At 39.7% G+C, this 16,992-nt stretch overlaps 1 protein-coding gene across 1 annotated transcript in view; it reads left to right on the plus strand.

Annotated features, from left to right (window-relative positions):
* LOC131582656 (neural-cadherin-like) overlaps positions 1-16,992 on the plus strand; it is a 59,232-nt gene that overhangs the window by 17,185 nt on the left and 25,055 nt on the right. Inside the window, exons 4-16 of the mRNA XM_058846075.1 lie at positions 1,162-1,366; positions 3,035-3,146; positions 4,346-4,595; positions 7,351-7,493; positions 9,799-9,971; positions 10,944-11,112; positions 11,909-12,079; positions 12,609-12,781; positions 13,759-13,926; positions 14,113-14,362; positions 14,460-14,587; positions 15,431-15,617; positions 16,351-16,494. Of these exons, the coding sequence (XP_058702058.1) occupies positions 1,162-1,366; positions 3,035-3,146; positions 4,346-4,595; positions 7,351-7,493; positions 9,799-9,971; positions 10,944-11,112; positions 11,909-12,079; positions 12,609-12,781; positions 13,759-13,926; positions 14,113-14,362; positions 14,460-14,587; positions 15,431-15,617; positions 16,351-16,494 (2,273 nt within the window). The remainder of the gene's footprint in view (positions 1-1,161; positions 1,367-3,034; positions 3,147-4,345; positions 4,596-7,350; positions 7,494-9,798; positions 9,972-10,943; positions 11,113-11,908; positions 12,080-12,608; positions 12,782-13,758; positions 13,927-14,112; positions 14,363-14,459; positions 14,588-15,430; positions 15,618-16,350; positions 16,495-16,992) is intronic.

Here is a 16,992-nt window from a genome sequence, read left to right on the forward strand (position 1 = left end):
TTTCCACATCTTTCCCTTCCTTTGGGCTGCCTGGAACTCCAGTGAGCTACAGCTGCATGGGCAGGCTGAGCCCAGGAGTTACAAAGACAAAAAAGGCAAAAAGAGTTTTCAGTTGGGTTATTAAATGTGCTCCCAGCATGGCCTTGAGATTTTCAGTGCTGGCAGGAGAGGAGAGGTGGCTTGAACTTGCAGCCAGGGCAGGGAGCAAAATAATTCCTGCTGGCAGAAATGCAGCCCTACCCTGGCTGAAACTGCCTGAGACCTCAGCACAGGAAAATACAGGAGAAAACTGTATTTTCAGTGAGATAGTGACCTACAGCAGTGTTGTCCATTGGTTCAGTAGGGCACCCAAGGGAAGTGGGACACAGCAGCAAGGGAATGCAGGAGTGGGGAAAAAAGAGTTTGCACAAAATGAGTTTGTGCTTTTTTGACTGTAATTGCCACAGGATCATGTTGGTGTGTTCTTCTAGGAGATGGATTTTTTTCCTAAGAAATTTGCATGTTAAAGCAAGAGAACTTGAGGAATTAGTTTTCTGGTTTAAATCCTTTAAAAATATTTAGTTTTAAATTTCTTAATTTACTTCTTACAGTGGGTGTTTCCACTTGAAGGCTTTAAACACATTGGACTTCAGTGGAAAAAAGATGGTGCCAGATGAGCTAAAAATATATGTTAAGTGTAAGCTGTAATACACACTGCTGTTAGGGCCTGGCTTTTATCCTTTTGCAGTTATCTCTTGGAACTTTAGGATGGTGTGACTGCAGCAAACTTACTGGGCTGTTATTAGAACAAATCTTTTTCATCTTGCTTTATCTTTTAGTTTCCTGCCTGAAAACCATCACTACCATAGAAGGAAGCTGAAGTAGGCAAATTCAGTTGCAGCAAAAATTAAATCCTCTGTTCCTGCATTTTTAATCCTTACTGTGTTCTGCTTCCAAGAATCCTGTCTTTATCTGTTTAACCCCAAGGTGATAGAACCACTGTGTAACAAAATGCTTGAATTTGGTGTTTAGATACAGCTGTCACTGACTGCATTGAGGATACCTCTGAGCAGACCTGCAGGGCTGCACCATCATTTCTGATATGCATTGCTTTTGTCATATTGTTCAGAATGTCGTATTATGTCCTTGAGTCCTCTCTTTTTATTTTTGTTTTAAATGCAGCTTTCTTGCAGTCACTGCTGTGTCATATCAGAAGAAATCCCTGAGCTACAGTTTGCTCACTAATCCTGGGGGTCTGTTCAGTATTGATCAGGCAACAGGAGAGATCAGTCTGACTCGGAGTGTGGATTATGAAAGTGACCCCCACCAGCACCTCCTTTTGGTCAGAGCAGAGGAGGATGAGGAGCAGTTCAGCAGTGCTGCTGAGGTAGGTGTTCCCCTCCAGCAGCCTGGGTGCATTTCCATTTTCCTTCATCCTTTTGAATTCTGTGCCGATTCTCCAGGAGCTCCTGTTTCCCCATGCTGGCCATTCTGCTGTCCATCTTAAGAGTTTCTGTCTATGGGGAGATGTTGAGAAGTGGTTTGGGTACTCTCAGATTTTACTCTTGCAGATGCTCTAAAGGCTGTTTCTGAGGGTTCAATAAGCCATCCCATTGTAGATCCCATGCCTTATCTGGTAACACATCGAAATGGATGTGGCCAAGCCAGACATGAGGTTTTGTCTTACTCTACTTTCATCAAGTATGAGGTGCATTTGATATTATTCCACTCTAAAACAAAGGCAGGACAAAGCATTATTTGTTTTGTATCAAGAACACAAAGTGAACTCATAAAACAAGAAAGTAATAAAAATTCACTGATACTAAAAGCTGATGGTTTGTGGTATTTTAGAAAGCTGTTTGACAGCAAAAATATTTCTTATTATAGTTATTACAGTTATTTGAATTCTGAGATTCACTGAGCTAGGAAAAGCATGCTATATGAGTTTGTTCCTGCTGCAGGAAATAAGGGAACTGGAGACAGAATTATTGGGATCAAGTGTGAGGACACAGACAGGAAGCAATATGCCAGTGTAACAAACTCTGGCTGTAGCACACCAGAGCCCAATAGTTTCTGTTGACCCTCGTGTACTACAAGATGAAGAATGGTAAAATATGAATCAGAAGAGGATTATGAGATGATTTTACAAACATATTTAGCCTAGAGGTAGTTTAACCTGTGTGTGCTTTGCACTGATACAACCTCAATAGCTGAGAGAGCAGTTCATGCTCTCTCATGGAATTCACCTCTGCCTGGTGCTCTGTAATGCAGAATGCCTCCATAACTGCATGAGGTGCAGCAGGATGAGCCACCAGAAAAGCTCCTTGACACACTCCTTTCTGGAGGGTAAACTGTACAGCTGTGGGGCTCACACTTGACACGGGAATAAGGAAGCATTTGTAAAGATGTTAGAGGCAAAATGGTACCTCTTACTTGGTTTACCAGAATACCAGAATATTCTGAGTTGGAAGGGACCCACAAGGATGGAGTCCAACTCCTGGCCCTGCACAGACACCCCAGCAATCCCACCCTGTGCTCAGAGCATTGTCCAAGCACCCCTTGAACTCCGTCAGGTTTGTGGCCGTGACCACTTCCCTGGAGATCAGTTCCACTTATATCTGATTTGTGCTGCTGTAATTGAATTCAGAACTTGGTCCTGGAGATTTATACTGCTAAAATGTAATATGCTTGGCAGTAGAGTTTTCAATGTTACAAATCACGGAAGTGTTGCAAGATAAGATAATGGAAAAAGGGCACTTGGCAAGCAGGTGGTCCATTTTCCTTTAAATTAGTAATAAGGAATAATCAATGGAGATGAAGGGTGAGTGGAAAACATTGCTGCAGGGTCAGGGACTTGGCAATTGCTAGTATCTTGGAATGTAATATTTCAGTGGCACTCAGCAGAAAAAGAGCAACCTAAGAAAAATGTCTTATCCTATAGCTGCGGAAGGCTTCAAGGATGTTTTTGGAAATTCTCCCATGTGATGTTTCCAGAGCAGTGAGGTCATTCCCTTGATTCACTCTGCTGTTTAACATTCCCCTCTTCTCCATTAAGGTTTTGGTTGTAATCACAGATGTGAATGATTGTGCCCCCGAATTTCATCAGTCGATTTACAGCAAAGTCGGTGTTCCTGAAACAGTTCCTATGACAACTGCACTTCTCCAAGGTTAGTGCTCCTGAAGCCATTTATTACATTCACTGTATTTTTCTCCCTTGCACTACTTAGGATTCAGTTCAGAAAGCAAAATTACCCATCCCAGCATGGGTAGCTGCAGCTCTCTGAAGGCAGATGACACCTTGTAGATTCATGTCAGAGTTATTTCCTACTGCTACAGCCCAAACAATTTTGGGGAACAGGAAGGCAAACAAAACAGATTCTCTTTGTGGAATTTTGAAGTAACAGAACAACCACTTTTTTTTTGGTTGGTATTACAGCAGCAGGCTCCTAGTAGCAGTCTTGCTACATTTCTTGAAGGAAGAGAGTGATCCTGGGTCAGGAGTTGTGGACACCCAGCTCACCTCTGCCTGTTTCTGAGAGCCGTGTGTGGGCTTGCTGTAGGAATTCTGTTCTCTTGCATTAAAAGCCTCCTGTACAGTTTAACTGCTCAATGTGATGTTTTGTTTGGATGCTTGACAAGAAGACTTTGCTTCTTCCCAGTGAGACCAAGAACTTGAGCTTCAAGTGGTTGTGCTCTGTAAAGTATAGAAATAAAACAGATTTGTGTCAATTAAGCAGCTGTGTAAGGGCCTTGTATTAGTCTTTAAACCTTACATAAACTTTCTCTAAATCTTCAGGGGGAAAAGGAAATTCAACTGCAGGAAAATTGCTTTTCCCTAGTAAATAGGATTTTATAACCTCCTACTGTTCTATTTAGTGATTTATCCTGTACTAATGGTAGTTTGTCAGTTACTGGTCTGGTAACTGTGCTTTTAGCATAGATTTTTGTAGGTTATGAATGGGATCTGACAAACACATAATGGGCATCAGTTGAATAATATATGTGAATATTCCATCTTTAATTGCACAGTGTGTGATCTGAGTGATTTTAAGTCAGCAGTGTAGGTCAGGTGGACATGAGAGTATACTTCTCTATGTGGGAATATATTCTTGATGGTACAGGACTCTTTAACAGAGTCAAGATCTAGCATCTAAATTCTCCCAGGGAATTCACTTTGTTTTTTTTCTAAATGGCTTATTTCTGAGCAAGGATCAGTTCATTAAAAAGCACAAGGGACAGCAGAGTTTTCTGACTGATTTCAAGCACCACGTGCCAAGGCAAATCCTGCTATAGCAGTAGTAAATGTAGTTACCATTCCAGTTCTTAACCTTGATCTACACCATGTCTTTCTCTTCTCTTCTGACAGTGACAGCCACTGACTGTGATTCAAAGGAGAATGCCCAGCTGCTGTATTACACTCTGAGCCAAGACTTCAGCATTACTCCTCATGGCACTATTTTTCCAGCAGCACGCTTGGACTATGAGCGCCCTAACCACCTCTATGAGTTCATCATTATGGCTGTGGACCAAGGGGAAGAGCCCAGGACTGGGACAGCAACTGTTAGGATCCATGTCTCCAATGTGAATGATGAAGCACCTGAGTTTTCTCAGGCAATGTAAATACATATTCTTCAGACTCTGTTACCTTTTACTGCTGGTTTTTGTATTTAGGTTGAAAGGCTGATGACAGAATGGCAAATGGATTTGGTTCAATCAAAGCTGAGAGCTGGACTGACAAATGTGGATTGGTATTTTGACTCTGATGCTCTCAGTAAAAAAACATTAAAAAAAATTAATAGATAAACAATCTTTTTTGACAGATCTTGCACTTTCATTTTTTCTAGTGTCTACTGAAAGATATGATGCAGTAATTTCAGATTATACAGTTCAGGAGCATCTCTCCACCACCAAAGGAAATCAGTCAGCAAAAGCAGGCAGTTGTTGCCATCAGCCCTCATCCAGAGACATGGGGGAATTTTGCCTTTTAATTAGGCAGTTTAAACTTAGAGTCAGCAGTCTGCATCCCTGGTTTATAGCTGTCAAAGAAAAATGCTTAGATGACACAATCCTAAGTGACAACTGAATTACAAAACTCACAAGATAAATGACATTAAGTGGAGTTCACTTAATTTCACTTAGTCCCATGCCCTACAAACTGAATGTATATATTTTTTTTTCTTCTCAATACTTTTCTTCCATAGCTGGGACCCAGAAGCATCTGAGGCAGTGCCAGAAGTGCTGTAAACTTGCACTGATGTTAAAGACTTTGTAATGGAATTTCCAGTCAGCTTCTGCATCATCCTTCTACTCTTTAAAGTAGAAGTTCCTCAGAACAAAACTGAGGCGAAGATTTCAGTGGTGCTAAGCTTGGGGTTTAGCTGAACAAAACATCAAAGCTTTCTGACAGTCCTTGTTTTATGTGCAGATAACCTCTGGCTTCAAAATCTTGTGCCTTCCTTTCTTTTCTAAACATTGCTGAGGAGATATGGCTTGGGTAAATTTGATCTTTTGGAATTTGTTGTTGGATCTCTCTATATTTTCAAATACTAAACCAGGTTATGTTTCTCACTCTTTTGCTGATGCCTGTTTTTCATTCATTTATTTATTTCTTTTACTATTCAGCGATAAAGAATATTTATATGCATCTGTTCCTAATATTTTAATCAGAAGCAAGTGATACTATTTAAGATGTTGTAAACATCTCTAACAATGGGAAACAAAATATAGTTTAAAAAAAAAAATCCCTGCCGGCTCTTGTACTTTGTTTACTGAAGAATATGATTAAAATTAATATTATTTTAAATTACCAAACCTTCACAAGTAACTTTTCCGTTCTCTGTGCAGTAGCAGGGAAACTACTGTTGTGTGTATGTGTAGATGGGCATTGGAATTGAATTCCTCTCCTGGAATACAAATTATCTTCAGTTTTTGGTTACCTGGGCTTTGATTTTGCTTTATTTTTCCTGTTATGAAAAATATTTTGAACCCAGAGGTAAATTTCAGACAGAACTTAATTGAAATTTTCCATGAAACAGAACCATTGTGAACACGTGTAAATTGGGGCTTGTTGAGAGACTGTCTGCAGTTAATGCTGTGCTCTGTGGCAGTCTAACACAAATCTAGGTGATGATGATGATGTCCTTCCAGCCCTTTGTTCAAACAGATTTACAGCCCAGTATAAACTCATCATTCCTTGCCACGAGCTCTCTTTCATCACAGTTATTCTTTATCTCAGTTATGAAATCCTTAAGGCTACCACTCTGTTTCATGTTGTCAGTTTTTACATTCTGTCTTTTAAGAGATCTCTTCTGAACTCCTCTCTCCCTGTATTTCATGTAAAAAATTATCAGAATTACTGTTCATTTGCTTTTGAGATGCAGAGTTAAGATGATGTCTTGAGGGTTGTGACTGAGCTAAAGTAGAATGATTTGCTTCTCTTACTTCATTGCATATAAAACTGGGGGAAGAAGTGAAGCTGTTTCTATGGAGGTTTCATAAAAAACACACATAACAACAAAAGTGAAGGAATAGGTTTTCTGTGCATCCATTTTCTTTTCCTTTGAATTTGTTTGCAGTTCTCAGCATCTGTCCAGTGTGTCCATAAGCACTCTAACCCAGTGGTGAATCTGTATTATGCTGGTACAGCCAGCTGCAGTTCACTCTCAGAGCTGAGCTTTGGGATATCGACTGTGGACAGGCCTGGTGGATGCTTAGTCTGACACATGCTCAATCCAGTCAGATAAAATAATAAATATTTGGGACTTGGCTAAAGCAGGGGGCTTTTCTACTCCAGAGAGCATTAAGCTTAGGCTGATAATGCCTCTTAAGAGCTTACAATGTCAGTGATGTGTCTGGACTTGAGCAGAGATTTTTGTAAAACTGACATTATGCACATATCCTCCACATCTCACTCTCATCTGAGTCCTGCTGGGACAAGGACTGTGCTGGAAGTCTTTTGAGGGCTTGTGTCAGAAAGTGCTGTAACAAGAACTGCTTTAACTTAGCAAATGTTTGCTTGGAGTCTGTGAATCAGGAAGCTCATTTTTTTAAAATTAAAAAACCCTAAGGGAGTTCTGCATTTAGCACAAACCTTGTTGCACAGCTCATCTTCAAGGCTGTGGTACTGCTGGAAGTTTGGAGTGGAAATGTGGGGGTAAAAACAGAAGGGTGTGTGCATGGTTGGACAGATCATCAATGCTATCATTTCACTGCTTAACAAAAAGCATCATATCAGTGTAAATGTGTTAGAAAACTACAAATTCCCGCAGTGCCCTTTGAACAGGTAGTTAGCAGGTGTTGTAAAGCTTAGTTCTCTGTATATTATACCCTGGTTAAATTCATGAATGTGCTGTTGTCTGGGTTTTTTAACAGCTACAGGAGCTTTGTTTCTGAAGATGCAGGCCCAAACACGCTGATTGCCACAGTTAATGCTGTTGATCCTGATGGAGATGGTGTCACATACGATATTCTGTCTGGGAATCAGAAAGGAAACTTTGTTATCGACCCTAAAAAAGGTAATTATATGTTAGCTCTTTGCTGCTGTGCTCATAATGGTGATTCTGTTGTGATGCACCTTGAATTTGGTCTTATTATCAAACTGAATAGCATACATTATCTTTGAAGCTTAATTAAAAAAAGTACAGGGAAAGACTGCATCTGCTCTCTTACAATATTAAAAAAAACGGTACCATTTCCTAAAATCTGTGTATAATTGAACTCTTTTAGCTGCTCAGTGTTTGCTTTCAGTCAGTAACTTAATAGAGGGCATTATTATAGATAACAGGTAGCTTAAGAGACAGTTATTTAATAGAGAGTGTTATTGATATCAGGGTGACATTCCAAAATGTCAGACAAGTATCTGAATAGAGTTAATATAAGAAACTGGACATCTGGGATTTTAGATGAGGCTTTTCCCACCCCATGCCTGTGTCAGTGCCCTGATCATGCTGGTGAGAGCAAACATTTCTTGGCTAAGCTTATCTGTATTGTACTGACACAAAATTATGTGTTTGTAGGTGGAATGAGACTACCACTGTTGTATTTCAGTGAAGGTAAAAGTATATAAAATCTGAACTAACAAAGTATATTTTCTATATAAGGCTAAAATCATTCACATGACCTGTGTTGTTTAGCCAAGAATACTGCATGCATGAGGGAAAAAAAGAGGTGTGGAGAATACTTTGCAGTTTAAGGCATTTGTTCTGAAATGCCAATTTTTACATCTTTTTAAGTTCTTTTCAAGAGTCACATATTTTCAAAACATGAAAAGAGGAAAGGTTCCCACCACATTGGTGTCCTTATTAGAAAAAAAATAAGTGCACAAACACCAACATCTGAGTAGGTTGGCATATCCCTTTAAATTAATAGGATTTATTTGCTGTTGATTGCTTGAAAAAACAGAAGAGGATGTTTTGAGATTGAAACAGGCAAACAAATTGAAATCCCATTGAAGGATTGAAGTAACTTAATTAACTTCAGTTAAACTACTTTGTATTTTGAACTGCAATCAAAATCTGAATTTAGATTTTCCAAAGCAGAAGCACTGAATACATGGGAAGGAGTAAGCTGCCCTTAGTTATTCCTTCACTTTATTTCATAGAGTTCACTTAACATGAAATTTTAATTTTAATGCAATCATGGTTTTGCAATATTAATGTTAGATTCAGAAATGTTCCCAAAAATATGGTCTGCAGGTAACTTGCAAGCATTGGATCATGACCCTGAGTTTACTGTGAGCTCCTTTACTCCTTTCTGACTTCATAAAAATAGAGTTGCAGATTCCAAGAGTTAAATTTCTACAGATGCTTTAGCACCTGAAGAGGAGCAAAGGTTTTGAAAGTGTCCAGATGCTACAGCATTAATATACCTGACACTTCTGAAAATCTTTTTTGTAGGAAACAGATTTTCTTGGTCAGAGCATCTTAACATTTGATTGATAGCATCTCTTGGGATTGGCCCCACATTTTTAATAATGAAAATCATGTATAGTTACATTTGTACCTTTTTACCAATTAATTTTACAGTATTTGAAACTTAACTTTAGGAACATTAGCATTTTTTTCCAAAACACTTTTAGGCTTTTGTTGCTGAATAAACCAGTAAAAGTTTTTACAGTGGCTTACAGCAGTTTCTTTTCAGGAATGATGTCGGGGGAATAGCCTGTACCCTCTTGTAGTAGAAATGTGAAGGTAAAAGTGTCAAAGATTAGTGCTGCAGCTAAACCAATACATTTTCAAGCAAATTGAGTGACATTGATGCTGTTGTGATGACAATTGTGATTATTCCTGATGAATAAGAGATGTGATGGATGGTGGAGCAAAAGAATGACAGCTGCTTTCTGCAGGATCTCAGGCAGCTGTGGTGCTTCAGCATTTATAGAACCTCTCTTTCTGCCAGTGCCTCTGTGTCCCAGCCAGCAGGGTGTGTCCCCTGGGAGTTCAGAGAGGGGCAGAAGAGAGGTTTCTCAGCCTGTGCCTCTGAAGCTCAGTGCTGCTGTGACTGAGCTGCAGGAAGGTAAACTTGACGTAGCTTCAGCTGAGCTGTCCATGGCAGCTGCAGATTGATGAGATCCAATATGTGCAGGTCACCTGAAGTTGTGGCTGTTGGCTCTGTTTGCTCTGTGGACAAACCTGTTTGTGGTGTCTTAATTTTGTTTTAATGTGGGACTGCAGTAAAAACACCATAGTTAAATTAAACAGCACAGCCTTATGGTTTATTGGTGATCAGGTAACCAGCATGCTTTATGGTCATGCATACTAGTGAGGAGAATAATGGGAATGGGTTAATGCAGCAAAACCCCACAACCTGTTGTTTTTACAGGGCTAGTTAGACTTCGTGCAAGCCCATTTCCTAAGCTGCAGGGGACAGAATATGTTCTGAATGTCACAGCCACTGATGATAATGCCTCTGGAGGGCCCCATCCTCTCACAAGTACTGCCCAGGTTGTTGTGAAAATTGATGATGTCAACAATAACAAACCTGTCTTTCAGAAGGTAAATATATGAGCCTCTGTCATTTGTACTGGACTGTGTAAAAGTGTTTTAACACTGTTGGCACTGCAGGTGTGCAGCAGATGAGCTTCCCTCTGAGTCCTGTCTTCTTCTTCTTTTCCATCCCTCCCTAAGGCTTTCAGGGTTTGTTTTGGCAGAACAGCTCTTGTGAGCTCCTGTCTGTTCCCTGAACATCTCTGGCATTTCACAGGGTGAGGCCAAGTGAAACACTTTGGGAGATCCCATGTGACACATGTGAGCAGGAATCCATAGGGGTGCCTGTCTAGGCAGTGCACTTCTTCCAAAATACTCCAGAATACTTCTGTAAATTGCATAGGCTTCCTTTGATGATTGTGTGTCTGGAACTAATGAAAGAGAGAAGAATGAGTGTTTTAACTTAAATAGTGAAGGACTGTAAAAAATAAATGCTTGCATTTGGTTTTAGGATGTTAAGTCATATTAAAGATCTGCTGTCTAAATATTTGATGTGTGGTACTGATGGCTCAGATGTTGATGAGCAGTGTTCCATATTTTGAAAAGTCAGCAACTATTCATGTCCATCTTAGAAATTCTCAGTAACCTCTCCTTGACAAAGTTACTTTGTGTAGAAATCCCTTTTTTATCAAAACAGTTCTGTGGTTTGGGCAAGTGCACACCCTCTTTTTATTATTCTTTGCTAATATATATTTGCATTTGGAAGTAACTTTAACTTTTTCTCCAAATATTTGCATCAGCTGGAGATGCTCAGTGGCCTCATGTTGTGTGTTGTTTGTATAACCACAAAATAGCAAGGGAAATTTAAATTAATCATGGTACAGATAAAGCTTTAACAGCAGAGCATGGCAATGCAAGTGTAGCTAAATAATTATTTTTTTCCCCTGCTAGTATATCTTTAAATCAAATGGCAAGGGAAGTTCTTAATTTTTCTCTTTTTAATATTTTTCTTCCTTTCTTTCTTTTTGTCCCCTCTCTTAGTGCCAGTATTATCGGGAACATGCTTCTGTCCTGGAAAATCAGCCTTCAGGGACTGTTGTTCTGCAGGTTGAAGCCACTGATGCTGATGAAGGGGCCAATGGTGTAGTGAAATATGGCTTGATGCACAGAGATGGTGTCCTGCCAGCATTTAGCATTCATCCTGACACAGGTAAAGCAAGTGTGAGAACTGATAATGGCATAAAGAACCACCAGAGAACCACCTTGTAACACTCTTGGAAAAAAGGATTAGATAAAATCAGGCCTCATGCTTTTTCATTTAGAGTCTTGACAGCAGACCAAGTATAAAACCAAGTATTAACTGCATGAACAAGTGTTGCATGCAACTAAGTTTCATACATGTCCAGTACCGAACTGAAACTGTTTTCCTCGAAAGGTGGAAGTTCTGCTTTGTGAAGTAACTTGTGTGCTTTTGTAACTGGATTTTAAAAACCCAGACAAACCTATTTTAAGTGCACGTTATCATGCAACATTGCTAATGGCATATAAGTGATTTATCCAAATGACAGCAGTCTTACAAGCAGCAAAGGAGCTAAATCTGAGAAGGCCAGAACTAAGTTCAGGCTGAATTTCTGGAGGATTAAAGATACAAAGCATTCCTTTCCTTTACCTTACAGCTCTTCGAAAGAAATATTTTTCTGAGAAACTTATTTGCTTCATTTGTACTTAACTCCATTTACTAAACTTAAATTACACTTCCATTCTAATTCAAATTCCTATTGTGTAGATGTAAGTGTAATTAAAGTTTGAGTCTGCCTGAGCAGTACAGTGCCAGCTGTTTCAATTGTTAAATCTCGGGGTTGGGTCCTTGAACCTGAAGTTAATGTTACAGGTGTCCTTAACCTACTGCATTGTGTCCCAATGAACTGACAGAAAATAAACATCTGCATGTAGACTATTGCCAGATGCACAGAATTTTAACTCTTTGATGTTTAATTTGTTTTCAGGAGTTCTGACAACTGTCCAGGTATTTGATCGAGAAAAACAGAGGGAATATCCCATCACTGTGACAGCAACAGATCAGGCAGCGGAGCCACTCATTGGAATATGTCAGATAAATATTGTCATCCTGGACCAAAATGACAATGACCCCAGATTTGAAAACACCCACTATGAATGTAATTGAGAGTCATTGGATAGAGTTTCAGTGCCCTGAGTGTGAGCGTACCCCATGTCTCAGATTTTTGGGTTTTTGCCTATCCTGGCAGTAGAATATGTGACAAATTCTGATGCATCCAGAGATGCACTTTGCTTATTAATTGTAGAGCTGTTGTTCTGTGTAATGTGTGATGTAACATGTACAGCCTTGGCTCATAGGCCTGCCTTCTGGGAAAGTTCCTTGAAACAATGGCCATGTCATTCATCCAGAGCAATTATTCTCGGAGTTAAAATACAGTTAAAAGAAGTATCTTATAAGAAATAAGAATTCCAGGTTATGAATGGGGTGATATAAAGTTCAGATATGATCTGCAGCTCTGGAGTAGTAGCAGCCCTTTAAAATACTCAGTGTGTGTGGCCATTGTTCCAAGGAAGAGAAAATTGTACTAAAGTAATAGTGTATGGCAGTTATTTCTTTATGACTTGCTAAAATGTCCATGGTAGTTTAGCAAATTAATGATCAATTTGCAATATCCTTTCTTTCATTAGATTTCCTCAGAGAGGACACAAAGGTTGGGACCAGCCTCCTTCGTGTTGCAGCCCGTGATGATGACTACAGCTCAAATGCTGCCATTACATATTCCATAGCAAGTGATGAACCAAATTATTTACAGATTAATCCTACCACAGGCTGGGTGTTTGTGAACCAGCCCATATCTCAGGTATGCTGCTTGCTTTCCTTTTGAAGCTGACTATTTCAATATATCGTAGGAGGGACTGAGGTCAGGTTAAAGGATCAATACATCTATTTAAATTAAACATGAGTCTAAGGCTTTTAGCTGCTGGGTTCATGCACTGTGGATTGCATATGAACATGCCCTGCTTTCAGCTGGGAAGCAGCAGCCACAGCACTGCCTCTGGGACTTGCTCTTCCCATTTCCCTGCCTTTGGCATGCTGATCCCAAGGGCTGGAGGGCTGAGGTCGTAAGCAGGGGAGCAAGAACCAAAGTGTTGGACTTCATTGTGTTAATAGGCAGTGAGTCAAGACACAAACCTGAATGGGAACAAGTGAAATTTTGGTCCTGATACAGATTCCCAACTTGATACATGTCAGTTGTGGTGCATTAAGCATGGCTGTCCCTCAGGAAGGTAAAAGCATAATTCATGTAGTTATCTAAAATTGATCCTTTTCAGCTATTTCTAAATACCTACACAAGCACTTTGATATTTTCAGATTTTAAAGTAATTTGTTTTGAAATGGAACTATTGTTCTAGATGTCAGTCCTTAAATAGATATTTTTAATACTGACATTTAACTTCTGAGTTTGGTGAAGGGTGTACCCTTTTAATATATTTAATGAATCCAAGAACCCTACAGGCCTAATAACAAGAACTGTTAATAGGTAATAACAGAAACTGTTAATAGGGCCTCCACAAAGTGGTTTTTTTCATTATGTTTGGTTTTAAATTTTGTGTGACATTTGCTTAGGTTTACAGAGACAAGCAGCAACATTTGCCAACCATCTTCAATAAAGTAAACAATTTTCATCAAATATACACCTAGTTCATATTTTGAGTTCAGCTTCAGATATTTTCCTTCCGTGGAGGTTATTTTTAAGTGTACCTTTAATTTTATGTTTTAATTTATTTTGGAGGCCCACTCAAAACCTTCTGTAATGAAACCTTTTTTACTGTTCAGAAGTCATCTATAATTCGAGAGATTACTGCTACAGATGGAGGCAACAGAAGCAGTAAAGTTGAACTTGCTGTAACTGTAACCAGTGCAAGAAACCAGCCTCCACAGTGGGAAAGAGACAGCTATGAAGTTGTTATTCCAGAGAATACGACACGGGATGCCTCAATTTTGGTAAGGTTGTTTGTCTGTAGCTCTCAGGCCACAGAATAACTGAACATTGTTTATTTGCTTAAATGTAGTGAGCTTTTATAAGAGGTTTGTGTTTTGTAGCTGAATATCTGGGAGAATCAAAACAGAAAAGCTTTTAGAAATGTTGCTGTACTTCCAGAAGGGTTGATTACTTTTTGAACTGTGCAGACAATCAAAGCAACTTCTCCCCTTGGAGATCCCCGTGTCACTTACAACCTGGAAGAGGGGCTTGTCCCAGAGACCAACATGCCAGTTCGTTTCTACCTGACTCCAAACAGACATGATGGTTCTGCTTCAATCCTGGTAGCTGAGCCTCTGGATTATGAAACAACAAAGAGCTTTTTGCTGCGGGTGCGAGCGCAGAACGTGGCTGCAGTTCCTCTGGCAGCATTCACCACGGTCTATGTTAATGTCACAGGTGTGTGAGCTGTTCAGTGATGTCACTGTATAATCCTGCACTGATCTCCTTTCAAGTTTTATAGTTTTCTCTCTGTGTGCTCTTTTTGATGTTCTAGATGTCAACGACAATGTCCCGTTCTTCACCTCATCCATATATGAGGCCTCAGTAACAGAGGGAGCTGATGTGGGGACATTTGTCACTCAGGTGTCTGCCACCGACCTCGACCTTGGTCAGCATGGGCAGGTAAGAAAGTGGGGACCTTCATCTTCCCTGATGAAAGCTGTGGAATAACTTCTGCATGAGCAATGGCTAAAATAGTCTGGAAATCTTCAACCTAGAAAAGAGATGACTAATGAAATAAAGTAGTTAATTATATACATCTCTGTGTTGCCATGTGAAAAATGCAACTAAAACTAGTAGGTGTGAGACAGAAAACAAAGAGGAAATATTTACACAGCCTGTAGCTTAGTTGAAATACTTGCTGTAGAATTCCCTTGTTTGGAAAGTTCTACATAGACCTAAAATGAGATTGGATAAATGAATGGAGGGAAAGTTGTGTTAAGAGCTTCTGTGAGTTGGAAAACCTTGGCAGTAGTGCAAACTGAATCCTTACAAAATATGGCAAGTTAACACCCAAAGAGAATGTATTCCTTGCTGATTAAAGAAATCAAAAATAGCTACATCCTTAGAACAAGAGTCCAAGCTGAAGTCAGGTCACAAACCCATGCATATAATAGAGGGTAGAACATGGTCTGTGATCCTGAGCAGGTTCAAGTGCAGCTCTGGCTGTTATAGAAGTACTTGGGATCTTTAGCTGGGTTTGAGTACTGCAGCACAAGCACTGTACAAACGTGTGCCAGTGAAATCAGGAGCTGATTAGATAAATTGTTTTCCTTTACAGATCAGCAGTCAAGGAAGTTAATTGGCTTTAGACCAGATTGCTGAAGCTGAAGTTTTACCCAGCTTCCTTGGCCTGATCAAGTACTTGGACATGGGACAGTTCTTCCTCTCTTTAAGTACTGTTCTAGTTGTGAAATACTCAACAAAAGGAAAGTATATATTAACAACTTCTTTTTAATCCTGTAGATAACTTACTCCCTGTTACATGACAGTGGCAGAGACTACACCTGTTTTCGCTTGGACCCCCAGACAGGCTCCATTTACACCACCTCTGTGTTTGACAGAGAGGAGAAGGGCTCCTACCTGCTGGAAGTCAAGTCAGTGGATGGGTCTGAATCAGCTCGACCTGGGAAGCATGGAAAGCCAAACTCTGGTAAAAGACAGATGGCTGTGGTGTGATATTACTTGGATTGTGTGTGAAGACAGAAGCTCTGATATACAAGAGTAAATGGTCATTTCTTTTTTTTTTTTTTTCCCACATCTTGTGAAAGAGTGTTGTTCTGGTGGCTTTTTTACCATTTGTCTATGCAACAGTTCTGTGAGAGCTGGAAGATAAACTTTACATGATGATCAAGCAAGTTTTTGTTCTGAAATAAAAAAAAACTATAGGCCTTCATATTTAGAGTTTAGAGAGTGTTTTCTAGCTTGCAAAGATGTGCTTGTTATCTGTAGGATGCAAATCTTTGGGCAGTGCAATTGTTTATCAAAGCATATGGTACAGTATTCAGTCAAAAGTAATTGTGAAGCAGGAATATGCAAGATAGAAAATAATTTTCTCAATTGATCACCTTGCTTAAATAAAACCTTAAAATTTTGAGGCTTCAGGATGAAAAGTTATGACTAAACACTGTACAACTACCATATTAGGCAACAACTGTTCAATTATTCATGTAGTATGTGTTTAAACAAATTGGAAGTGACATTTATTTGATACCCAAGATCTTTTGAGTAATGTTGGTATATATCCGGTCCACAGCCCTAAGGGTTTGTTTGTGTATTGTCTGCATATTTGTCTTCATTGACTGTGCAGGCAGGCAGGTTAAGGGATTGTAGCTGACAGAAGTGGCACAGCTGGGGATTTGAATCTCTGGCTCCTGTCTCTGCAGACACAGCCTACGTGCGCGTGTCCGTCAGCGACGTCAACGACAACCAGCCCGTCTTTGCGCAGAGCGTCTACGAGGTGAGCGTGGATGAGGACCAGGATGTGGGATCCACCATCCTCACAGTCAGTGCCAGCGATGAGGATGAAGGTAATCGTCCACAGCTCTGTCCAAAATACTCATCAGTTGATCTCAGGACACCGAGACATATTTGGTGGTGTGAGAAAAGGAAATGTCTTTCTGCCTCTAGATTGTAAAACTTCTTTAAGTGTGCACTGATGAGGCAGGAACATTAGTTCATAACAGAGCTGCGAGGCACAATCTCTTATTTCAGGAGACATGCACTAATGTGGGATGATAGGAGATAATTTCTGTGCCTGCAGATACAGATTTTTTATAGATCAGATCATTTTCTTACAAATGGGTGCCAATAAAAATGTCCTGGTTAACTAGAATAAGTCAGACTTGATTTCAGTGAGATTCTTCTGCTTTCTCTATGATGGACAGTATAGTTTGTGTTTGGTTTGTTTGTTTGTTTTATTTGAATCTAGACTTCCTAAATACATGTGATGAATTTTAGCTACACTGTTTTATCCTCACATCAGCCAGAAAATCATCCTCTAATCACCTAAAAGTACATAACCAGTG

Source organism: Poecile atricapillus, chromosome 10, assembly GCF_030490865.1.
Source record: "Poecile atricapillus isolate bPoeAtr1 chromosome 10, bPoeAtr1.hap1, whole genome shotgun sequence".
NCBI classification, from domain to species: Eukaryota; Metazoa; Chordata; class Aves; order Passeriformes; family Paridae; genus Poecile; species Poecile atricapillus.